This window comes from Leptopilina heterotoma, unplaced genomic scaffold (assembly GCF_015476425.1).
Source record: "Leptopilina heterotoma isolate Lh14 unplaced genomic scaffold, ASM1547642v1 Lhet_396, whole genome shotgun sequence".
Lineage (NCBI taxonomy): Eukaryota > Metazoa > Arthropoda > Insecta > Hymenoptera > Figitidae > Leptopilina > Leptopilina heterotoma.
This window is the reverse complement of record NW_025111061.1, coordinates 120196-147642: the sequence shown is the minus strand read 5'-3', so window position 1 is coordinate 147642 and position 27447 is coordinate 120196. Positions and strand designations below refer to the sequence as shown.

At 28.1% G+C, this 27447-nt stretch overlaps 1 protein-coding gene across 2 annotated transcripts in view; it reads right to left on the bottom strand.

The window, feature by feature from the left end:
- Nucleotides 1–27447, bottom strand: part of LOC122506088 (protein borderless) — a 79337-nt gene that overhangs the window by 37191 nt on the left and 14699 nt on the right. For both annotated transcript variants that reach the window (XM_043618082.1, XM_043618083.1), the window contains exon 3: nucleotides 16332–16554. In XM_043618082.1, the coding sequence (XP_043474017.1) occupies nucleotides 16332–16554 (223 nt within the window). The remainder of the gene's footprint in view (nucleotides 1–16331; nucleotides 16555–27447) is intronic.

The following is a 27447-nucleotide window of genomic DNA, read 5'->3' as shown; positions in this document are numbered from 1 at the left end:
AAATTTCGCAAAGTTTCCAAGAGCAGCGCGGGTCAATAATATTTTTCTATATTTTCCAAAAAATCCCGACTGAAAATATTTTTTTCTTTTTAAATGAGATGTCGATCAAGATACGTCTAGCCATTTTCTACAGTCGAGGTGAATTTTTCATTTTTTCCTGCTACTTTCACTGAAACAAATCTATTATTTTTTTGGGTTTTTATTTACATTTTAATTTTAATAAAATTCATGAAATTAAACAAGTAAAAATGAAGGTTATGTTCTCCGTGAGAAGAACAGGCCTCGTGACAGCTGTGCCACACTGTTGCCGTATCATGAAAACTTGCGCACAATTACGAAATTTGCACTTCTGCGCTCGACCGAGGGGAAAGGAAAGAGAAAAGTGTTCTCAACCTTTCCTTTTGAGGGAGAGGTAATTCTATTATATACAGAACATTGGTCGTAATTGAGCTCCACTGGAGCCGGAGAAATACCCAGTGAGAAATTGCCAATAGACTTTAATCGGTCCAATATTGGTTGCCGTGCTGGGCGCCGATTGACTCCCAATATTGGACCAATATGGGCTGATGCTTGGGATGTAACGGGTTCGCCAAGCATCGGTTGTTAATATTGGTCCAATATTGGCCGAATATTGGCAACCAAAAGAAAAAATTTTTTTAAATAAATTTTTTTAATTAAATAATAATAATAAAAAATTAATGTTTATAATTTTTGTTTAATATATTCATTTGTTTAATTATTTATTTTTAATAATTCATGTAAATAATAAATAATTCATTATTTATAAATTATAATTATTTAAAAATGCAGCAGCTATTAGGAAATAGCATTCTGCAAAAAAATTCTATCATTGAAAAATCAATGATAGGCGAGAGATATCTGCGTCATTAAATAGATTCGCAGATGATAGGCAAGAGATATCCGCGTCATTAAACAGATTCGCAGATATACTCTGGTCTCGCGACGAATCTGTCGATACTTATATACACTGGAGTCGCCGTGTCAGTTGCGAGAACGGTTACAGCGTCCCTCTTGCGGCAGAGATAAGAATTGTCACGTAAACTGCTAAATCGCTTTACCGACGGCCTTATTATACCCGCAGTTTACGTGACAATTCTTATCTCTGCCGAAAGAGGGACGCTGTAACCGTTCTCGCAACTGACACGGCGACTCCAGTGTATATAAGTATCGAGAGATTCGTCGCGAGACCAGAGTATATCTGCGAATCTATTTAATGATGCGGATATCTCTCGCCTATCATTGATTTTTCAATGATAGAATTTTTTTGCAGAATGCTATTTCGATTATTTCCTAATAGTTTGCTGCATTTTTAAATAATTATAATTTATAAATAATAAATTATTTATTATTTACATGAATTATTAAAAATAAATAATTAAACAAATAAATATATTAAACAAAAATTATAAACATTAATTTTTTATTATTATTATTTAATTAAAAAAATTTATTTAAAAAATTTTTTTTCTCTTGGTTGCCAATATTCGGCCAATATTGGACCAATATTAACAACCGATGCTTGGCGAACCCGTTACATCCCAAGCATCAGCCCATATTGGTCCAATATTGGGAGCCTTTATTGGACCGATGATTGGTCTCTTGGCTCCCAATATTGGACCGATATTGGACCGGTAAGAAATTTCTCACTGGGTACCTTAAGATAAACTTTAAATTTCCGCCATCACGGTAAGGGGCAGTTCCATACGAAAAGCAAATGGTGGATCACCGATTTTTCTTAAAGTTTGTAATTTTGTAGTACTTGGGGTACTGAATAACTGTGCCAAACAGTTTTGCAAAAAAAAAATTTTTTTGCAACATATTTAGATTTGAAAAATCGGAAACTGGAAAAATGACTTTTTTTGAGAATTTTTATTACGAAAACTATTGATTCTACAAGAAAAAGTCATTTATTCAAAATTATAGAGAAAATGTCAATTTTTTATAATATTAAAAAAAAGTTAATAAAAATTAATTTTTTAATAGTTTGTTTAAACAATAATTTTTTATTGTTAAAAAAAAGAAAAAAGGACATCATGGAATTTTCTAGAAAAATTATTTTCTCAAAATTTTAACCTTCCTCAATAAGTGGGTAAATTTTGAAAAAAGTGATTTTTGATGTTTTTGAGAAAAAAATTTTTGAAGTTTGCGTTACGAATTTTTGTGCGTTGCGCTAACTAAGCAGCGCCTATATCAGTGTATTTTAAAAGATGTGACCTTTACTGCTCGCCCCTAATACATTTTTTAATTATATACGTATATATTATTATTATAAACAGTTTACCCATATATTTTTAACTTTTTTATAAACGTTATTTTCCTTTTTTAACCCATTAATGCCCATAGGCACAGGAACGCGTATATAAAAAGTAACTATTGCGATCCTGACATAGGATCATAATAATAATTTTTGACATTAAAAATTAAAAAAAATTTTTTTTTAACAATTTGTTATAAACAAATAAAGAAAAATCGATTATCATAAAAAAATTATAGCGCCATTCGATTCGACGCAAAAAACTACTACGAGAACGTATATTACATAATTTTTAAAAAAAGACATATTGTTGTAAAAATGTTATAAACAATTAGCCTGCATTTATACTGTATGAGGTAGAAGGATCGTTTTTGAAGTTAAACATTTTTTTAAACAAAATTAGTTTAATCAGGAGAGTTTTTGACGTCAAAAATTTTTTAAACAAAATTTTTATCTGAAAAACGATCCTTCTACCTTATACAGTATAAATACAGGCTAATTGTTTATAACATTTTTACAACAATATGTCTTTTTTTAAAAAATTATGTATTAACGGGTTAAATTAAATTAAATGAATGGGTTAAAAAAGGAAAATAATGTTTATAAAAAAGTTAAAAATATATGAGTAAACTGTTTATAATAATAATACATAGGGGAATGTAGTCAAGGTTGGTCTACTGTCTAGGTAGGCCATCGCGATTTTTTGGACAAGTTCACTAGCGCCACCTACGCGCATGCTTGTCGAAGCTTGTCTTAGTGTAACCTAACTTTTTGTTCAATTACATTTTCGGAAAATCGAAAATTGTGTTTTCTGTGACGTCGGTACAAAAAAAGCTCAAAAAAAGTTTTGTGCATAATGTGAAAAACCATTAATAAAAGATAAAAAACAAATTGAATCGTCAAGGCAAGTATGCAGAAAATTTGTGGGACTCATGGTTGAAAGAAAAACAAAGTAAAAAATCGAATCCCGAAACGTATTTCTTTATGGTTACAACAATTCGGTAATGTTACTTACTGTCAAGGTCGGCCACTATGTGTTTAAAATGCGCAAAGATGAGGACGAGCTACTTCATTTGTAAAAACTGCAATTCTGTATAACTCATAATATAATTGATCATCTTATTAATATTTTTATTTAATTTTATTAATATTTTAGTGCAAAATTTTTTTTTATTTATATTTATTTTTTTATATTGTTTATTGTTATTATTTTGTTATTTCATTAAGTTACAAGCTGTAAACAATAAAGAATCAATTTTCCGTAACTCCAAACATGTTATTTTATTTTTTAACGATTAATGCCCTTTGAATTTTAAACATGGCCGACCTTGACTGTAATGGCCAACCTGGACTACAAATTTTTTTTTTTTTAAATCTTTATAACTTTTTCATTTTTAAACCAATCAATTTACTTTGTACAGAAAAGATGTTCCTATTAAACAGGACTTTCCAACCATATACTTTAATTGTCCAAATTCATTTTTAAAAAAAAGTTATAAACAAAAGTCAAAAAAGTGGCCGACCTAGACTATGTTCCCCTACGTATAATAATTAATAAATGTATTAGGGGCGAGCAGTAAAGGTCATATCATCTTTTAAAATACACTGATATAGGCGCTGCTTAGTTAGCGCAACGCACAATAATTCTTAGCGCAAACTTCAAAAATTTTTTTCTCAAAAACATCAAAAATCACTTTTTTAAAAATTTAACCACTTATTAAGGAAGGTTCAAATTTTAAGAAAATAATTTTTCTAGAAAATTCCATGATGTCCTTTGTTCTTTTTTTAACAATAAAAAATTATTGTTTAAACAAATTATTGAAAAATTAATTTTTCTTAACTTTTTTTTAATATTATAAAAAATTGACATTTTCTCTATAATTTTGAATAAACGACTTTTTCTTGTAGAATCAATAGTTTTCGTAATAAAAATTCTCAAAAAAAGTCATTTTTTCAGTTTCCAATTTTTCAAATCTAAATATCTTGCAAAAAAATTTTTTTTTGCAAAACTGTTTAGCACAGTTATTTAGTACCCCAAGTACTAAAAAATTACAAACTTTAAGAAAAATCGGTGATCCACCATTTGCTTTTCGTATGGAACTGCCCTAAGCTTAAAAGTAAAGGTTATGGTGCTCCATTTTGAAAATCTAACGTGCCGCAGAAAATCTTGAAAACAAATTTAGGAGGACTGGGATTCGATCCTGGGATCAATGCGCATAAGCCTAACATCCTAACTAACTGAAGTAAGTGGAGAACTGACAAAAAGAAAATTAATTTTGCTTTTAAGGTGAACCAAGAAGATTACTAACTCTTTAATAGCAAAATTTATTTTCTCTTTGTCAGTTATTATTTACTTTTTAATTATATTGTAAATTATTTTGTAAATATTGACCTTATCTAATAAACTTACTACAACCTTACCTCAACCTTACAACTTAATAGTAACCTTACCACGACCTTACCATTTAAGCTTGCTATGACATTACTTGTAATTTTACTGTCACCTTTACTTGTAAGATTACTGTAACTCTTACTTGTAACCTTACGGTAGACTTTAATTGGAACCTTACAATAACCTTTACTTGTAAGCTTACCGTGATGGCGGAAATTTAAAGTTTATTTTAAGTTTACCACAAGTATACAGCGTAACCTTACAAACTATACGTTTAATCCACACAACAAACTTACAGCAAGATATTGTGCTATGTGGGTGGAAACTTTTCTATTTCCTTTTCTTAATAGGGGCAACTATATTAGGTTAGGCCAAAAAATCGATTTGTTTTGAGTAAGAAAAAATAGAAATATTCAATAGTATGCTGATAACATTTTCAGAGGTAAATGAGTACAGGAGTTAATAAAATATTTTTAAAATAAAAAATGAAAGAAAAGCGGATGTAATAGAGGTCGCTAATTGAAAAGAAAAAAGCTTATCGATAGCAATCATTATTTAAAATCAGTGAAAAAACGAAGCTTTTGTGTATGTTTTAGGCTTGCTGGAATGTAACCAGGAAAAGGTGCAGTTAATCCATTATTGATACTCTCATTCTCTGTTGTGATATATTCTCTCCTTCTATAAGCCAGACTGTTTAATCCTGCTTCATCAGATAATTCTGTAACTCTGTAATTCTAGAATATTCTTTAATTCTGTTTTTATGTTAATGCACATGTTAATTTGTATGATGTTAGTTTCTGAGAGTAATTATTCCCAGTGAGAAATTGCCAATAGACTTTAATCGGTCCAATATCGGTCCAATATTGGTTGCCGTGCTGGGCGCCGATTGACTCCCAATATTGTACCAATATGGGCTGATGCTTGGGATGTAACGGGTTCGCCAAGCATCGGTTGTTAATATTGGTCCAATATTGGCCGAATATTGGCAAACAAGAGAAAAAAATTTTTTTAAATAAATTTTTTTAATTAAATAATAATAATAAAAATTTAATGTTCATAATTTTTGTTTAATATATTTATTTGTTTAATTATTTATTTTTAATAATTCATGTAAATAATAAATAATTTATTATTTATAAATTATAATTATTTAACAATGCAGCAGCTATTAGGAAATAGCATTCTGCAAAAAAATTCTATCATTGAAAAATCAATGATAGGCGAGAGATATCTGCGTCATTAAATAGATTCGCAGATGATAGGCAAAAGATATCCGCGTCATTAAACAGATTCGCAGATATACTCTGGTCTCGCAACGAATCTCTCGATACTTATATACACGGAGAGAAATCTGTTGCTATTATTGCTTGCATAATCTTTACAAATTTTATTAGTCACTGCTGAATAGAATTTTAGCTTGAGGTTATAATAATTTATTTACGAAATCATCTATTTAATGTAATGGAGAGTTCGATGCAATAAAAACAAAAAGCAGCTGCTAATTTTGCACGAAATCTTTATTATAAATATAAAGAGAACGTGCTATAAAAGTATTAGATTCTTCTTATAAGAATCGCTCGAACTCCGACTGATTTTCAGGCGGACTTTATACAACACAATCTTACCTGCGTATACGCACATAACTCACACACACATATATTTCTCTGGATGGTTTCGAGGAACGGAACGCGTACAAAGCGGTGACGTTTGCAATAACATAACCTAACAATTTTCACATGTTGCTTATATATTCAAACACGAATAAAAATGCAATAATTTTTAACTAATATACTTACTATTAAATAAATATTATCTTTTTATAACAGCAACAAGTATTAAATACTACATATAATATATAATAATGTTTTACAGGACAAAGAAATATCAAATAGAGAGAGAGAGAGAGAGAGAGAGAGAGAGAGAGAGAGAGAGAGAGAGAGAGAGAGAGAGAGAGAGAGAGAGAGAGAGAGAGAGAGAGAGAGAGAGAGAGAGAGAGAGAGAGAGAGAGAGAGAGAGAGAGAGAGAGAGAGAGAGAGAGAGAGAGAGAGAGAGAGAGAGAGAGAGAGAGAGAGAGAAATATGTGTGTGTGAGTTATATGTGCGTATACGCAGGTAAGATTGTGTTGTATAAAGTCCGCCTGAAAATCAGTCGGAGTTCGAGCGATTCTTATAAGAAGAATCTAATACTTTTATAGCACGTTCTCTTTGTATTTATAATACAGATTTCGTGCAAAATTAGCTACTGTCTCTTATGCTTATTGCATTGAAAGTATTTTTACAATAAGTATATGAATCGATGCTAAAAATATAAGAGAAACGTTAAGCAATTTAAGTAATGTGCTCTTTCGAGTAATATTAGCAGCAGATTTCTCTCCGTGTACACTCCCAGTAAAAAAAATTTGATACACGGACCGCGGAGTTCGTATACGAGCTCGGTAGCTCGTATGAGAAATATGAGAAAACTCTCATACGAGCCTTTTCCGTAATGAGAAGTGTATAGATAACGAAGTAGTATAAGGAGACTTCACGGCCGGAAAAACATGGCCCCACAATAGGGCGAATGATATACACGGAAAGACCGAGATTACTAATTTTTGTATAAAATCACACTAGAATTTACTATTTTCACATTGCAACCACCGGAAATAAGATGCCTTTTTGTATTTTTTACTATTTTCTACACTAAGTCACTAATCCGACAAATGTTCACCAAATTAGCAAAGTTTCTTACTGTTTCGTCCAATAGTTCCAAACAACTGTAGTAAACTCAGAAGTATTGTGTACGTAAAATTACTATAGTCGTTTGTAAATGCAGAAAGAAAGAGTGAAAGAAAAAATACGGATTTTTATCGCCGGTTTCCCGTCAATTCTTGACTAATGGAGGATAAACTGGAAGGATTTTTACATACACAGACACACACACACTTATATATTTGAAGACACACACATGTTTATTTCACTTATATATATAGACGCGGTTAATTAATACACTAATACACAACTGCACGCACGACAACGAATTTCACTGAAAGTATACATCTTTGTTTCCTTATATATTGAATGATGAAAATTAACAGCACTTACGAGAAAGCAGTTTACTTTTAACAACTTATTATAAGACATAGTTCTTGGGACAGGAATAAATGCAAAGTTTATTAATTTATAATGGTCAATTTCTGAGATAACGAACGACCTACACGTTGCACTTTATATTTAATTATTGTAGATAATATCCAAATTTATTTTACATACGCGAAACATAGTCACTGTCAATGATCGGATGGCATCGGCTCATTTACGGAGATTGACGAAGTTAGCAACCAATAGAAATGCAGGCGCCATATGACTGCACTCGCTAGCCACACTTGCTCACCAAAAATTACTACAGTGGATCGTAGGTTTTAGTGGAAAATGTTTTCATTTGTCAGATTTTGTCTAATGAAATTAGAGAAAACTATAATCAATTTTCGCTACATTTACAACTCTTACACAAAATATTAAAACTTGCTATTTCAATGTAGCAAATTTATCTATTTCTTTTGTAAATTTATCTAATTCTGTAGCACATTATGCTAAAAGTCCCCTTATTTCCGGTCATTGCAACCATTTTTAGTAATTTTTACAAATGTGGGTCTCTCCGTGTACAGAGTTTTCGGTAACCCACTGTTGAGCGCGACCTCGCCGTGAAAATATATAACTACGTTGCGTCGTCTGCTTATTGTTTTCATGTGAGATGTGTGTATCTATAAGTGCAAGTGATAAATATATTAATATTAATTAATACTGGAAATAGATTATGGAAAATAAATTAAACAGACAGTATGTATAAAAAATTATTTTTTTCATAATAATGTGTAGTATAATTTTTTTTATTGAATGACGTGTTTTAAACGAAATTATATTTGTTTTAGGTTATGTTTCTGTAAGAAAATAAAAACAATAAACTTTACCAGCAGTGTAAAGTATTTTATTTAGCAGTGAGAAGGAAAGGCAAAAATATGGATTATTCTACACAGAAACTCACATTTAAAATTTGTAAAAAACAATTTCAAAGATCACAATTGCCTTCAGAGCACTTATACATACATAACAAAACATGAATGAAAATGTATTTTACTTACACAATCAATTGTAAAAAATAAATCGATTTCTACTGAACAAATTAAACACAACACTTATTTGAAAATAATATTCTTTCATTTCTTATTCCGCAAATTTTGTGAAAATGCTCAAAATGTCAAAACAAAAGCAGACGATACAAAACAAGCACTTTTTAATTATATTTTTTGACGGTGAGGGCGCGCTCATCAGCGGGTTACCGGAAAACTCGGTATATCGTTCGCCCTATTGTGGGGCCATGTTTTTCTCAGTTATACACGGCCGTGAAGTCTCCTTATACTACTTCGTGGTATAGATGCTTGTATACGAGGTGACTTTTAAAGCATTTTTCTTAATATAACACTATTTTAAAGCAAATGTAGATAATAGAAATGAATTTTCAAAGTAAAACAAAGCTAAATTCATAAGGGAAATGAAGTTTTAAGAAAAAAAGGGTAATTTTGTTCAAAGAATTTATTCACACTGAAAAAAGGTTAGAATTTGATAATTCCTTGTTACTCTAACTTACCGACATTAGATATTTCTCGGATGCGGTAAGCACGGTCAGTGGTGCCAGACGGCGGACGCAAACGGCCCCCACTCTCGCGGCAAACTTACTCCTTCCATATGTTCCATATGACCACACACACTATCATACGCCTGGCTTTTGCTATCGTCGGTGAGCCTCTTTTTCGTTTTTCTCTGATTTCGCTGATTTCTACAGAAATCCGGCGCGAAATTTGAAAATAATGCTTCTCTCAGAAGTATTGTTTCTAAGTTTATTATTAAAAACTCAATATTTACCATGCAATAAATTCATAATTTATTATTAATTACATAATTGAGTATTAAATTGTTCACATATTACTGAATATTTTTTTAGTAATTATAATGTTTTTCATTCTTAACTAATCTTTGTTGATTATTTTTAAAATTTATAATTAATTAAAACAATAAAAATATAATCTATCTAAATTTGAATAAGTTAAAAATATCTATTTTGATAGTAAAAATTCAGTCATTGCTTCAAATAGTAATATTTTACTAATGAAATAGTTAATGGTATATAATTAATTATTAGTTAAATTCACTTTTCAGGTTATGTAAAAATAACTGCTATTCTTGGTAACAAATTCAATTTAATTAATTAATTAATTTAATTGAATTTTGAATTTTCATTAATTTATTTACTAATAATTAGTTATTTTTGCTAATTTCTGAACCAAAAAGTCATAGTTACGATTTTACTAATAATACAGGTTATATAATTTGAGATAATAATATATTTTACAATTTAAACCAACATTTAACGAAATAAATTTGTATGTTTAGTTAATAGTTAGTAACATATATAATTGTTTATTGTATTGAAAATACACCCGAGGCGCGGCTCTCTCCGTTTTTGCAATAATTTTGCCGAAACTTTCGCCAAAAATCCAACTTTTGTAATTTCGTTTTTCAATATTTATTTAAAAAATTACTTGCAATTTTCGAGAATATTCTTTATCATCATGAATTCCCCTAACTTTCATGATAAATCTGAACTAAATATCTCTAATTATTTAGGAGTGAGTTAAGGGGCGATTTTTCCCGGATGCCCGAAAAAAAATTTTTGAATTCAAGTTTTGAAAAATATATATCTTCGATTTGAAATTTTTTTTTGTTAATATTGTCAATAAAGTAAAGAATACTTTCTATACTTTACACCATTGTTTAAACATTTTTTTTTAATTTTCAATTGAATGTATATAGAAAAAATTAGAAATTTCTAATTTAAATTTAAATTTAAATTTCTAATTTCTAGAAATTTCTAACCCAAATCAAACTTATTAAAAAATCGAATTTATATTTTTTTCAAAATTTGAATTGAAAAAAAAAATGCTTTTTTTTATTTTAATTTTTTTAAAGTACTTTTTATTATGAGTATTTTCCGAATAAAATTATCTTAATCGGTTAACAAGAAAAAAAGTTATGTGCCTTTCTTAAAAACCGACCAAAATTTTGAGTAAGAGGTAACTCAAAAAATGTTGAAAAAACTTTTATACACTTTTTCCATGTATAAAAAAAACAAATTCTGAAATATTATTTTGTAATATAAATTAATATTTTATTCATTGCAATTTAATAAAACATTTAATAAATGTACAAAAAAACATTATAAAATGCTTAATGTAAAAGTAATTTTTTAGTTTATGTAAATAAAAAAATACGTAAATTTTTTTAATAGTGTGCCTTGTTGTTCTTTAAATTAACGTAATTTTATTTCGCTATACGTTTTTAAATTCTTTCTACACAGCAATTGAGGAAAAATTTAATTTTTCTTTTTAATTAATTTAAATTAATGCAATAAAAGCTAAAAGACAGTTATAAAAAGGAACTTCTAAATTTTCAGTTTATATTTGATAAACAAAAATAATATATAATATTTTGTTTTTAATAATTTTTTTTAATATTAGTTCAAATGTATTTTCAATACAATAAACAATTATATATATTACTAACTATTAACTAAACATACAAATTAATTTCGTTAAATGTTGGTTTAAGTTGTAAAATATATTATTATTTCAAATTATATAACCTGTATTATTAGTAAAATCGTAGCTATGACTTTTTGGTTCAGAAATTAGCAAAAATAACTAATTATTAGTGAATAAATAACTACAAAAAAATACACTGTAAGAAATCCATATTGAATATTCCATGTAATATGTGTAAAACTTTAATAGGAACGACGTATGAAAATAACAGAATTAATGAAATTTAAATGGTCAGTCCATGTAACTTTCAAGCATTTATTGAATTTTCATACGAGTGTCGATTGACATAAAATTACAACGGAACCACGTATGAATTTTCATATTCTTCTTGGAATTTTCAATGGACAACCATAAATGAAATTTCACTCGGTAGTCTGTGGAAATTTACCGGGAGTGTTGAAAGTTCAACATATTTGTTTAATTTTATTTCACTTAAAAATTTTATTTCGAAAAAAGATATTATTCTATTTTAAACATAGATATTATTAACTTTATTATAAAAAAGTATTCATTTTTATAACTTAAACACTTTCCAACAATTATGTAAAAAAATCAATAGATATATTATAAATGTGCAAGAAAAAAAATGAATAAAATAAATTTTAAGGTTATGTTGAGCACATAGTTTTCTGTTGAATTTCCATGTCAAATGGGAATTTTATAATCAAAAATGTAAAATTCATCCGAGGGTCCGTTGTAATTTTATGTCAATCGGTGTACGATTGAAATTTCAATAAGGATTTTTTACAGTGTAGGCAAGTTTCATTAATTGAATTTGTTACCAAGAATAGCAGTTATTTTTACATAACCTGAAAAGTGAATTTAACTAATAATTAATTATATACCATTAACTATTTCATTAGTAAAATATTACTATTTGAAGCAATGACTGAATTTTTACTATCAAAATAGATATTTTTAACTTATTCAAATTTAGATAGATTATATTTTTATTGTTTTAATTAATTATAAATTTTAAAAATAATCAACAAAGATTAGTTAAGAATGAAAAACATTATAATTACTAAAAAAATATTCAGTAATATGTGAACAATTTAATACTCAATTATGTAATTAATAATAAATTATGAATTTATTGCATGGTAAATATTGAGTTTTTAATAATAAACTTAGAAACAATACTTCTGAGAGAAGCATGATTTTCAAATTTCGCGCCGGATTTCTGTAGAAATCAGCGAAATCAGAGAAAAACGAAAAAGAGGCTCACCGACGATAGCAAAAGCCAGGCGTATGATAGTGTGTGTGGTCATATGGAACATATGGAAGGAGTAAGTTTGCCGCGAGAGTGGGGGCCGTTTGCGTCCGCCGTCTGGCACCACTGTAAGCACGATTTTGTATTGGCGGTAGAATAAATAAGTTTTTTTCATTACTAATTAATAACATATTATTATTTATTTATTATATAAATGTTCTTATGTGAAATAATTAAATTTAATACAAAATCTGCTTACCGTATACGAGAAATATCTAATGTCCGTTAGTTAGAGTAACAAGGAATTATCAAATTCTAACTTTTTTTCAGTGTGAATAAATTTTTTGATTAAAATTATCCTTTTTTTCTTAAAACTTCATTTCCCTTATAAATTTAGCTTTGTTTTACTTTGAAAATTCATTTCTATTATCTACATTTACTTTAAAATAGTGTTATATTAAGAAAAATGCTTTAAAAGTCACCTCGTATATAAGCATCTATACACTTCTCATTACGGAAAAGGCTCGTATGAGAGATTTCTCATATTTCTCATACGAGCTACCGAGCTCGTATACGAACACCGCGGTCCGTGTATCGAATTTTTTTTACTGGGCTGGAGTCGCCGTGTCAGTTGCGAGAACGGTTACAGCGTCCCTCTTGCGGCAGAGATAAGAATTGTCACGTAAACTGCTAAATCGCTTTACCGACGGCCTTATTATACCCGCAGTTTACGTGAAAATTCTTATCTCTGCCGCAAGAGGGACGCTGTAACCGTTCTCGCAACTGACACGGCGACTCCAGTGTATATAAGTATCGAGAGATTCGTCGCAAGACCAGAGTATAGGTATCTGCGAATCTATTTAATGACGCAGATATCTCTCGCCTATCATTGATTTTTCAATGAAAGAATTTTTTTGCAGAATGCTATTTCCTAATAGTTGCTGCATTTTTAAATAATTATAATTTATAAATAATAAATTATTTATTATTTACATGAATTATTAAAAATAAATAATTAAACAAATAAATATATTAAACAAAAATTATAAACATTAATTTTTTATTATTATTATTTAATTAAAAAAATTTTTTTCTCTTGTTTGCCAATATTCGGCCAATATTGGACCAATATTAACAACCGATGCTTGGCGAACCCGTTACATCCCAAGCATCAGCCCATATTGGTCCAATATTGGGAGCCTTTATTGGACCGATGATTGGTCTCTTGGCTCCCAATATTGGACCGATTTTGGACCGGTAAGAAATTTCTCACTGGGTTATTCCAAAACATGGGATCAATCCGTTAGTCATTATTACTCATAATATTCATATAAATTTAGTTGACTGAAGATACATTACAAATTGTAAAGAAGTATGTGCTCGACGAAACTTAAATTGAGGTGAAAATTTAAAAATTCATTTTCACTTTTCCGTCATTCATCAAATTTAAATTTTTATAATGCGTAAAACCTTCGAGAATAAAGAAAAATTCTTATTTTTGTACAATTTGAAAATTTTCACCAGAGAGAAAGAAAGAAATTTTTGAGAAAATTCAAAGCACTTGCGATAGGAGATTCGCCTGTATAATATGACAAGTGAAGTAAATGTTCAAAAAAGTTTATTTTTCATCTCCGAAGCCTTTTTCTTGAATGTTCGAATTCTTCTTTTGTTCTTAATATTTATCTGCATTGCTATGAAAAAATTAACCCAAGTAGTACAGGTTTACAAGGCTTTGGACCCGAGCAACAAAACCTGTTTCTAATAAGGTAAATTTTAACGCTGAACTCGAATTAACAGTCCGCTTTTTCATTACACGCCAGGTTTTTAAGGGGTTACACCACCCTGAACGCCTGAAAATTGGAAGGTATTTCAAAAATAAATTTTGACAAAACTATTAAAAATACAATTTTTTACTAATTGTAGTATAAAAATACATATATTTAACTGTAAAAAAATTTTGAAAAATGAAAAAATATTAAAAAATGGCGAAGATATGGCGTTTTTTCGAAACTACATTTTTCGGAACGGTGTACATGATTTCTCAAAAACTACTCAACCGATTCTCTTTAAATTTTGTACACAACTGCTCAATAACATTCTCTATGACATGACGTAGCCGTTTTTAAAGAAAAAATTTTTTGAGCAAATGGGAGCACTTAAAAAAAAGTCTAAAATTTTTGGTACAAAAAATTTTCTTTAAAAATGTATAACTTTTTTTAAAAAAATCATATCAAAAAAATCCTACGTCATGTGATAGAGAATGTTATTGAGCAGTTGTGTACAAAATTTAAAGAGAATCGGTTGAGTAGTTTTTGAGAAATCATGTACATCGTTCCGAAAAATGTAGTTTCGAAAAAACGCCACATCTTCGCCATTTTTGAATATTTTTTCATTTTTCAAAATTTTTTTTTACAGTTAAATATATGTATTTTTATACTATAATTAGTAAAAAATTGCATTTTTAATAGTTTTGTCAAAATTTATTTTTGAAATACCTTCCAATTTTCAGGCGTTCAGGGTGGTGTAACCCCTTAAGAAAATTTGCAATTTTAATTTTTTGCTACTTTAAACAATTGTTACTTGTTACTGAAAATCGAAATATATGACTTAGAAAAAAACAGTCGTTACTAACTTAAATGTTTTTGGGGTCGTTGATTAGTGATTACGAATTTGAAGTCAGATTTCTTAAATTAAAAATGGCGGATCCAATAAAATCAAACGGATTTTCACTGAAAAAAAGAATATTCATGTTTGAAGAGGATTCCTCTTATTTCAACGCATATTTTCCTCTTCTATTAACTTATTTTTAAAGGGATTTTTTTCCACTTGAGAGTAATTCCTCTTAAAAGTAGAGAAAATAGTCTTCTTTGAAGAGTAATATTCTTAATTCAAAAATAAAATGTAAGAGGATTTTAGAAGAAGAATTTTCCTCTCAAAACAAGAATTTTTTTTCGGTGTTCTTCAAATTTGTTACTTGAGTGTTTTTTGGCTTTTTAATTATAAATCTGCAGTTACATTTAAAAAATTTTAAATGCTGGATCCAACATGGCGGACGAAAAACAAAATAATATTTGATGTTGCTGATTACGCATATGAAGTTAGATTTAAATAAAAGATTACGAAGGAGTTTACACCGTAAGCCTTAAATATAAGCCTCCGCGCGCATAAACGGATATACCTCCCGGAGCATATATTTGCGCCTGCGCGAACACGTGGTCAAGGCAAACTCTTTCACAACACAGCTGCAGGCAAACACTTTGCGCAGACGCAAGTATATCCTCATGGAGGCATATCCGTTTATGCTCGCGGAGGCTTATATTTAAGGCTTACGGTGTAAACTCCTTCTACATGTAGTAATTATCTTTAGAAAATATATGATCTAGAGCAAATATATCATTTTAAAAAACTGTAAAACATTTTAGTCAATATAAAATTTATTTAACTCGTGCTTTGTTAACTGTTGATTTGCAATCATCATAGTTTAATAGTCTAAGAAACGTATTTTCAGTAAAATTGGCGAAATTGAGCGCCATCTTCTTCATATTCGTTATCAGCGACCCTAAAAATCCCGTAGTAACAACTTACAAGCTAATCAAATTAATCTTTCATTTTTTCGTCCGCCGTTTTAAATTTTCTCTATCAGCTTTTAAATCTGCCAGAGTACTGCCATTGAAACTTTTATTTTTATTTTCCATTATTAACATTCCGATTTCCTTATTCCGAAACCAATGAAATTGATTCTCCTACGCAATTACTATGCACATTCTCACGAGGAAAGAAAAAAATGTCATTAAATTTTTTTTTAATTCCATACCATCAATGGAGAGATGTGACCAAGTGCCATTATTTCTGGAACTCGGTGTTCTGTTGGGAAAAATGACTTTACACTCGTACCATCCTTGATCACTGTTTCTAATATTTGTCAAATTAATGCTGCCTTGACCGTAGCTGGAGACATCGTCCAACCTGTGTATACGACCGGAGTAATCTCGAGCTGCGGAAGTCGCGTTAGCGTACCAAGAGAATATTGTTCGGCCCTGAAACATTAGACGGTGGTCAATTATCACGAGTTATGGTCCTCCAACATCTTTGTTCATTCACTGAGATCCATGCATCCGCTATTTTATTCTAAGAGAACGTCTCTGTAAATTAGATATATACGAAAATCGACAAATGCAGACAATGAATAATTACTCGATAGTTAAATAAACACTCATCTAGAAAAGTAACAAAATCCATCTTAAGTTTCTCAATCTTCTGACAAAATTTAAATGACACAGTTTAGGAATGAAATTTTTTTGATAAATTAAATAATTGCTGTCATATCTAGGAGAATTGTCATATATCTTGTAGGAATAATAACTAAAATTCATTTACTTATGTGAACCAAAAAAACCTGATAATTCTATTGAAATTACCGATATGGGTTTCTGTAGGACATTATTTAACAGAAATATAAACGCAGCATTTTATATAAGGGTGCATTTACGCAACTTTCACATTCAATTTCACAAATGCAGTTTTTACTTTTACTTAAAAAATGATCATATTCACTCAAAAAATTCTCACTTTCACTAACACTTGAAAAATTTTTAATTTCATACCAAAAATTTTCACTTTCAATTTCATCAAAAAATTCAATTTCACACAAAAAAGTTCACTTTCGGTAACACTTGAAAAATTTTTCACTTCACACAAAAAATTTCCACTTTTAATTTCACCAAAAAATTCACTTTCACTCTAAATTTCACACAAAAAATGTTGACTTTTACTCAAAAAATTCTCACTTTCACTAACACTTGAAAAATTTTCAATTTCATACAAAAAATTCACACTTTCAATTTCACCAAAAAATTCTCTTCCACTCTCAATTTCGCCCAAAAAATTTTCACTTTCACTCAAAAAATTCTCACTGTCACTAACACTTAAAAAATATTTAATTTCACAAAAAAAAGTTGACTTTCACTAAAAATAATCTCACTTTCACTAACAAATTAAATTAAAAAATATTAAATTTCACACAAACAATTCCCACTTTTAATTTCACTAAAAAATTTTTTAGTTACAATCATAAAATTCTCATTTTCACTTTCATTCAAAGAATTTTCACTTTTAATTTCAGCTAAAGAATTTTTTGGGCGAAAGTGAAAATTTCGTACGTATAATTAAAAGTGAAACTCTTATGAGAATTTTTTGACTTTTAGTGAAAATTACGTGAACGCACTCCAGATTTCGGATATTATAACTTCTTCGATCTTTTTTGACTTATTTTCACAAATTGTGTGAAAAACAACTATAGACAAATTTTTCAATCATTTTTCTAATTAAATTTTTGAAATATACAATTAAACATATTTCTAATAATTGAAATTTCGACTTTCTGCTGCGAAATCGAAAAGGGAAGTACGTACTTCCCTCTTTCTTTATATATAAAGAAAAATTATCACATCCGCAGGATAAGATTTTTTTGTTTCAAAGAAATTTCTTTAATTTAAAGATCCTTTAAATTAAACTTTAATTTTCCCAGACTACCGACAGATTAGCTCGGTCGGATAGATGCCTCGCTTGGCGGTCATTTAAGGACCAAGGGTAAGTACCCTTGGTTCGCGCCCATTTGGATTGGTATTTTTCTGGCACGTGAGACAATCTGAGCGGGAGGTTTGACGTCGAGGTATAATGATGTGCACCGTCGATTATTGTCCGGTACACACCATTAGAACTCGACTGTCGATAAACCGGTTGTACTCAGGAGAGGTTTTCTACAGTTCCCCTCTCCACTGGCGAGAAAACCCATAAGACGGGTGGTCCAGGCAAATGCGAGTACTCCTAATTTCAAGTCGTTCTGTAGACGCAAAATTTAGTATAAGGTTCTATAGTATAAGAAAATTTGTAAGAGAAACACTTTTATAGCCAAGAGTGTAGGCTTAAGACGGGTGTATAAACAAATAAAATAAAAAATAAAAATACTTTCCTAGCCTCTTTCCATAGTCAGGAAAATGTATAAAATTTAACAGAAAAGTAAAAAATCTTGGAAAAATTGATCCTAGCCGTTGCCCATACTTTTACCAAACTCTTCTTTTGCTTCGTAAAATAAAAAAAATTGTATAAAAATGAATTCAAACCGTCGCCCATACTAGGTATACCACTCTCTAAATCTGTATTAGTAGAAATTTTACCTTTTCAATTAGAGCAATTCCACGGGAAGTGATCTGAAGAATTTTCGAAGATTTTAGCAATATTAATAATACTTACCGAATTTGTTCTCTCATATACATGGAATAAAAATGTATAAAAGTTTTTTCAAAATTTTTTGAGTTACCGCTTACTCAAAATTTTGGTCGGTTTTTCAAAAAAGGCACATAACTTTTTTCTTTGTTAACCGATTAATATAATTTTTTTTGGAAAATACTCATAATAAGAAGCACTTTAAAGAAAAAAATTAAAAGGAAAAAAATTTTTTTTTTGCCCGAAAAAATTTTAAAAAAATTTTTTGAATCAAAATTTTGAAAAAAATACCTCTTCGATTTGAAAAAATTTTTTTTTAGTTATTGTCTATAAAGTCAAGAATACTTCCTATAAATTTAATTATGGGACAACAATAACTTTACGCGAAAAAAAATAAAATGTCCAGCGCGGCATGCCGGGACTCGTGCACGTATTCGCTTATGGCGGCGCAAGTTTCGTTCCAAATCACTCTACAAGTCACAATTTTTTGCCAAAACTATTTTTCTTTTTTTCTAAATCTTCGTAATTAAGTTTTTTATCGATCTCTTGAGCCCGGTTTTAAAATTTTGTTTTTAAACATTTTTTAATAACAATAAGTAACAATAATTTTTTTTTTATCATCAGTAGATGTTTTACTCATGAAAAATTGTAACAATTGAGAAAAAACTAGAATTTTCAAACCCTAAGTATATTTTATGAAAAAGTAACAACAATTAATTGTTCAAACAATGTAATAAATAATTTGGTTTTTTTCAAATGTAGATGTTTTACTCCTGAAAAATTGAACAATTGAGAAAAACTAGAAATTTCTAACCTTAAGTACAGTTTAGGAAAGAAATAACAATTAATTGTTTAAACAATTTAATAAATTGGTATACTTTTGTTATACATCAGAAACATTCAAACATTCTTTTAATAGGTTTTTTGATTAATTTTCTGAATGATTGAAGCTGAAAAAAATATATTTTACGATTTTATGTTTTTTTAAAAATTTATTGTTATTAAAAAAATGTTAAAAAACAAAATTTTAAAACCGGGCTCGAGAGACCGATAAAAAACTTAATTACGAAGATTTAGAAAAAAAGAAAAATCGTTTTGGCAAAAAATTGTGACTTGTAGAGTGATTTGGAACGAAACTTGCGCCGCCATAAGCGAATACATGCACGAGTCTATGTGACGCAGAAGATAGCGCTCCTCGTGTTCACTTTGGGTAAATAATGAACGTGGTGTACACAGCATATCAAGTGACTCGTATAATTTTGAATACTTTTTGTAAGTGTTAAGTGCTAGAAAAGAATTCTTGTGCTTAATCTGCTAAGATCGTTTAGATTTTGGTGATATTTAGAGAAATTTTTATTTCAATTAATAATACAATTTTGATAGTGTTGTTTGTGTGTAATTGTGATAATTTTTTAATCTATTTTAAAATAAACTAAATTTTCGTTTAATATTTAATTTTATCAATTTATTCTTTATTTTCTTTGTGTAAATTAATAATGTGTCTTTAAAAAATACTTAATTCTAAATATTGTTTAAAATTTCTAAGAATAAACATTTTACTAATTCATTTAGAAAGAACTAATGGCGTCTAAATATGCGCATGCGCAAACCTGCACCTTTTTATCCTTTTACTAATTCAATTAGTAATGACGTAATGACTATTTAAATTAGTAGTTTTCTACTAATTCTAGGTAGACGACTTTTCCCCATTTCAATTAGTAATATTCTACTAAGAATTAGTAGAATTTTACTAATTCAGATTTAGAGAGCAGATATTTAAATTGACAGTTTTGTTTTTAATGGTTGTCAATATTTTTTGTATTACCCAGTAAAAAAAGAAGTATTGAGTGGAGCGTTTAGGAATTGAGTGAAGCTCTGAGCCAATACGGATTCGAGTAAAAACCGTATTGGGACGTCTGACTCAATCTTTTTTTCATCCGCCGAATACGGTCTTATTTTAGCATTAAAATTAAAATCACAAGATCAGAGTACACATTATAAATTGAAAGCACAATTGTCCTGGAATGTAAAAATGCCGATTTCGATAAGAAGCAGTGAATATTTGTTAAAAATTGGTAAAAGCAAAGTTTGATAAGCGCGACTGAATTTACCATGTGAATAAATGAATTGGTAAGTTTAAATGGACTGAAAGAAATCTACTGTTACCGACAGAAAGTTCCTAGAGAATTGTGGTAAATTCAACAAAACAATGAAATTTCATTGTTTAACAATTCTCTAGGAACTTTCTGTCGGTAACAGTAGATTTCTTTTCGTCCATTTAAACTTACCAATTCATTTATTCACATGGTAAATTCAGTCGCGCTTGTCAAACTTTGCTTTTACCAATTTTTAACAAATATTCACTGTTTCTTATCGAAATCGGCATTTTTACATTCCAGGACAATTGTGCTTTCAATTTATAATGTGTACTCTGGTCATGTGATTTTAATTTTAATGCTAAAATAAGACAGTATTCGGCGGATGAAAAAAAGATTGAGTCAAACGTCCCAATACGGTTTTTACTCGAATCCGTATTGGCTCAGAGCTTCACTCAATTCCTAAACGCTCCACTCAATACTTCTTTTTTTACTGGGTAGAAATAATCCCGTGCAGAAATTTTGACCGGGGCCAGGTCGGGGCCAGATCGGGACAAACCGGGCCCCGATCTGGCAACCCGACCTGGCCCCGGCCTGGTTGAAACACTAAAACCGACCGGGGCCATGGCACTTTGCCCGATCTGGCCGCCCTGTCGGGACCCGGTCGGGGCCATGGGATTTCCCCCGATCTTTTCGCTACCCAGGTAGAATTCCAATACTGACTGCATTTTATTATATTAAAGCTTGTTATTTGATTATTAAAGAATGGGGAGTATTTACTTCAATATTAATGATTATTATTAATATTTTTGTAGTAAATAAACTTTTATGAGTGTCATTAAAAATGTAAATAGTTATTAGAATTGCTTTTATTGGACTAAGTTTTTAAAAAAAATATTTTTCTTATTTTCTTTCATTAATTTAGACAGACTATCTTATTTAAATTAATAATTATTTATAATTATTATTATTGTTAATAATTATTTAAACCTATACTTTATGTAACATTATTAAGAATTATACACAAAACACTTAAAACTAAGACGGAAAAATATCGCACGCACGGGGGACCGAACCCTAGACCTCGAGGACGCAAGTCGAATACACATACCGCATAGCCACGCAAGCTTGGAAGCGACCTCGCTTAAACTTCCTTTTGAATCATGGGACCGTTATATACAGTGTTATCATAATAAATTGACTGTATCATATTTATTTATAGAAAAATTATTAAAAATGTATGTTATATATATATATATATATATATATATATATATATATAAATTAATATGTTTATCATAATAATATGGTAAAAATTGTTAATTTAATTATTTATTCTATATTATTTATAATTTAACTATTTTTTAAAATAATAAAAATTTTTTCATTATTAATAATTCACAATAATACTAAAAATTATTAATTAATAATAATTTATTTTTTTGCCTTAAACATGGAATTTCAATTTAAGTGTGAAAAACAATTAAGAGTTTTTAAGAGTTATAAATGTCAAAAATAATATGTTAATATTATAACCACAAAAAAATTTAACATTTTAGGCAATATTTTTGGTTATCACCATGATAACATCGACAAATGGTTCACCTTCGACAATTGGTGCGTTTGTCCTATTGTTTTAAATTAAAGGAGAATAAATTCTTAAGACATCCCTCGAGGACAATTTTTGAGTTTTTAATTGTTTATAATTTTTATTTTCAAATTTCAATCAAAGTTAACAAATTAACACAATTTTTTAAAAACGGACGTTTATTTTCTTATTCCGTTACTGCACATGCTCTAAATCAGTTCAAATTAATCCAATATTACCAGCAGACAATTAAAAACCCATAAAGTAATATATTTCAATTGTCATAAACAACATTAATTAACAAATAGTTAACTTATGATCCTGTCCAACAGAAAATTTTTGTTGCAAATTTTCTTTTTTACTTAGGTTCTTTTAAAGAATATATGTCTTTTTTGCTTATAATATAACTTATTTAAATATTTAATATTATATATCCGTGGTCTTTTAACATTATCTAAATAAAAAAGTAAACGTGAAAAAAAAATTTTTGGTGGAAAGGAACAAAAATTAACTATTTGTTAATTAATATTATTTGTAACCATTTAAATAAGTTATTTTTTAAACAAAAAGGACACATATTTTTAAAATGAACTTAAATTAAAAAGTAGACGTGAAAAAAAATTTTTTTGGTGGACAGGAGCATAAGTTACATAACTATTTGTTATTTAATATATTGTTTATAACAATTTAAATAAGTTATTTTTTAATCAAAAAGGACAAATATTCTTTAAATAGACTTAAATTAAAAAGAAAATGTGAAAAAAAAATTTTTAGTGGAATAGGAATCAATGTTAACTATTTGTTAATTAATATTGTTTATAACAATTTAAATAAGTTATTTTATAATCAAAAAGGGCAAATATTCTTTAAATGAACTTAAATTAAAAAGAAAAGGTAAAAAAAACATTTTTTAGTGGAAAGAAATCAAAGTTAACTATTTGTTAATTAATATTGTTTATAACAATTGATATAAATTACTTTCTGTTTTATTAATTATATGGTGGTCATATTGTATTAATTTGAACTGATTCAGATCATATGCAGCAACGGAATAAGAAAATAAGCCTCCTTTTTTGAAAAATTGTATTAATTTGTTAACTTTGATTGAAAATAAAAATTATAAACAATTAAGAACTAAAAAATTGACCTTAAGGGATGTCTTAAGAATTTATTCGCCTTTAATTTAAAATAAAGAATACTGAAACCGGTTAAGAATTGTAGGCTGTAGACAGTTTTGAACAGTAAATTGTAAAAAAAATCCCATTGTGCGCTGTTTGTAGATCCTTGGGCAAACCCGGTCTGGTCCTGGTCGGGGCCACGAAGTCGGGGCCAGATCATGAAATCCCGACCGGGGCCAGGGCGGTAATCGGGAACAAAAGTGGCGATTTCTGCACGGGATAGTATACAGTTTTTTTAATTTATTGTCTGAAGTAAGGTTACTCCTTCAAAAGCGTTGAAATGACATGAAATATGGTGTGAAAATGAAGATTTTTGAGTGTTATCATTTTTCTGGTGTAATTTTTGTTGCTCTTCATTTATTAATAGAATCTTTTGAAACTCAGTAACGAATTTATTCAATCAGGACATTTAAGTCCTTACAGAATTTTGACTAAACTTTGCATTTAAATATATTCAAAACATTGCAAATAAATATTTAATGCATTTTCAGGAAATTTTCGATGCTGTGGGGAATTTTTTAAATGCCAAACCATATAACCTCTATATTTATACCAAAAAACCTAAATTTTTTTAATAACTAAACTTATTTCTATCTTTTTTGAAAATAAATATTTCTTTTCTTAAGTTTCATAAAGTGAAACTCTTACAAGATAAATACATGCAAGTACGACGTCTTTATGTATGAGAGAGGATTTCCTTCCATTAATTCTGGACCATTAAAGAGGTTGGTTATTTATTCAGATGTTGATTGTTCTCTTGACATGTTGTGCTCCTCCAATCAAAATTGTCGAGCGTAAAAAGGAAATTTATCCGAATAAATTTGTTTGGACTCGATTGAATCTAATTTGAAGGCGAGGGAAAAAAAGGATATACCCATATACTTAAACGAGAACAAGTGATTTTTTAAATTATATTTTAAAAATACCTGTAACTTAGAAAATTTTGTTCGCATTAATGAAGCTGTATTAATCAAGAAGTATTCTTTTTTCATTAAAAATATTACTTTTAAATATGCTTCGTAATAATTTTATGATTTCATTTGATAAGAAATAATAATAAATAAACAGAAAACAAAATAACTTGTTTTAAAAGAGGGAGAACTATTATTTAATATTCTTTGAAAATTGTTTTTTTAGAAAAATTTGACAAATTTTTGACATTTAGTGGTATTGTGGACTGGAGAAACGAGCTTTATTGGTCAGACAAAGAGTTAACAGTGACCTACTGGTTGGACCCCTCGAGTCGCCACGCCGACTAAATATAATGCAGCCTTGCGTCCAGTACTCCAATTACGAGTAAACCCATTTTTCATTATATATACCAGGAAACCAATCCAGATTGACTAGTTCGTTTTATGAACTGTCATAGATGCTGATTTCATTTTTAAATATCTAGGTCATCAGATTTTCTAATTTAAAAAAAAGTAATTGAAATAAGTTTGTGATGATTCTTCTTTATACCTGCGACTATTACGTTTCATCAATGTAAAAATTATATAACAAAGTTAAAATTAGTCATATTATTAGTTGCAATTGGTTATATAACAAAGTTTTTGGTCAAACAGAAAAATAAATTTGTTCTTTAAATGTTGTTACAAAATTGTTATAAAGACTTTTTCATCTTTTTGTTACAAAACATCAATTGAAGTGTTTTATAACTAGAAAAGTTACTTTTCTGTAACTGTTAGTACAAAATTGTTATAAATAATATTACTATTATAAAGTAATTTTTCATTAATATTGCTTGTATTACAATGTAATATTTCAGCAATATTAGTCATTTTAAACTGTCAGCCTTAAGGTAATATTATTATAGGCAGTATTACAGTATAATGAATAAAATTGAGAATATAATGAATTATAATAAAATATAATTTTATTGTAAAATTACTGTTAATGCTACAATGTTTCATTAAGAAGTTCTACTTTCTAAAAATTTGACTAATTTAAAAAATCTTTTGTGTTTTAAAAGATCAATATATATATATACACTTTTAGGAAAAAAATTAGTTTTTGTATTACTTAAAAAAAATTATTTCAACAACTGAAGTAAAAGAAATTAAAGACATTTGACGAATAGGAAAAATCATAATGAACTATAAAATGAACTTTAACAATAAATATTTTTAAAAAATGATGTTATAAATTTAGAATTTTACAACATTAATATATCTGAATATATTAACAATAAAAATTTATAACTTATGAATAAGTGATTTTGCCAATAAATACTCAATCAAATTTTTAATATATCCTTATTAATAAAATCAGACTTTTGTCTATACATTGGACGAAAGTTATACCATTTTTTCAAAAACTCGAAAATTCGAAATTTTTAGTTTTTTAATATACTTTAGTGAATTGTACTTAAACTTGGTACAGGGTTAATTTTAGTGTTTCTTATTAAGATTTAATAGACAGAATAATAAAATTTTAAATAACAAATAAAAAATGTTGGATTTAAATATTGAAAAATTAAAAAATTAAAAGTTTAAAAATTGAAATTTTTTTGTAATTAATTTTTATACGGTTGTATTTCTTAGGTCAACAATAAAAATTTGTTGTTAAAATCATAAGTTTACTTTCTTAAAAAAATTCTATTAGGTCAGAATATTAACAATATCCATATAATTAATGAGACTTTTGTCAGTATATTGCACTGAATTCAAAATTGCTATTATATTATATTAATTAATGATCAAAAAATGAAAACATTTCAAAACATTAATTTTGAATTTTGAAAATATATAGCATAATGTTCGTTCACATTAATAACTTTTACTTTACTATAGCTACACTGAAAAAAAGTGATATATGATTCAAGTAATTATAATTATTTGAAAAATAATATCTTATTTAAAAAGTATTTATTTCGATCTAATAAGAAATTATTTCCTTTAAATAATTTTATTTAGTTGAATCAAATAAATCTTAATTGGATTAATTAAATAATTACTTGACTCTAATAAATGAATTTATATTTAACACAAATAATGAGTTATTTTAAAACAAATTATTGTTTTTACTCAGTTAATTAGATATTTGACTTAAATAAAAATTATTTTAAATAAATAACTTATTTAAAAAGAGGAATTTATTTATTTCAACCAAATAATTGAATATTTGGTATGAATAAAAATTATTTGACACAATTCATTTTATGGCTTCAAGTATAATAATTTATTTAAAGCAAATAAAGTAGTTAATAAAAACAAATAAAAAAAAACATTTAGATAAAATAAGTCAGTTTCGTTGATGATGTAATTTGTTTTTCCTATTTCGTTAGTACGGCAGAGTTAGGGGTCTTCGGTTATAGGTCTTAGGGTAGATAAGTGTGACTGGGTTTGGATCCCCGTAGGTTTCAAATCTTAATTTAATTGTAAGAATTTAATAATAATATTTCCAAGCATATGAGTCCTAAGAAGTATTTAGGCTAAATAATTATTTTCTTAAATTTGACTATAATTAGTCCAGTTACTCGAGAGTAAAAAAAAAATTAATTAGAACGGGAGATATTCATTTTTTCGAAAAATTAAAAAAATTGAAAATTTCTAAATTTTACATTTTTTTATGGATTGCTTCTAAACTTTCTATAGTTGAGTATTACATGTTATTTATTAACATTTTAGCATAATTTTGCAAAAAATACTACTGTATAACTAAGATGGAAATATAAAAATATTTTCAAAAAATCGAAAATTTCTAAATTTCACATTTTTTAATGGATAACTTTTAAACTTTATATAATTGAATATTACATGTTATTTAGTCACATTTTAGCATAATTTTTCAAAAAAAATTTGGATTGATTTTAATACATTATATTAATTAAAGTACTACAAA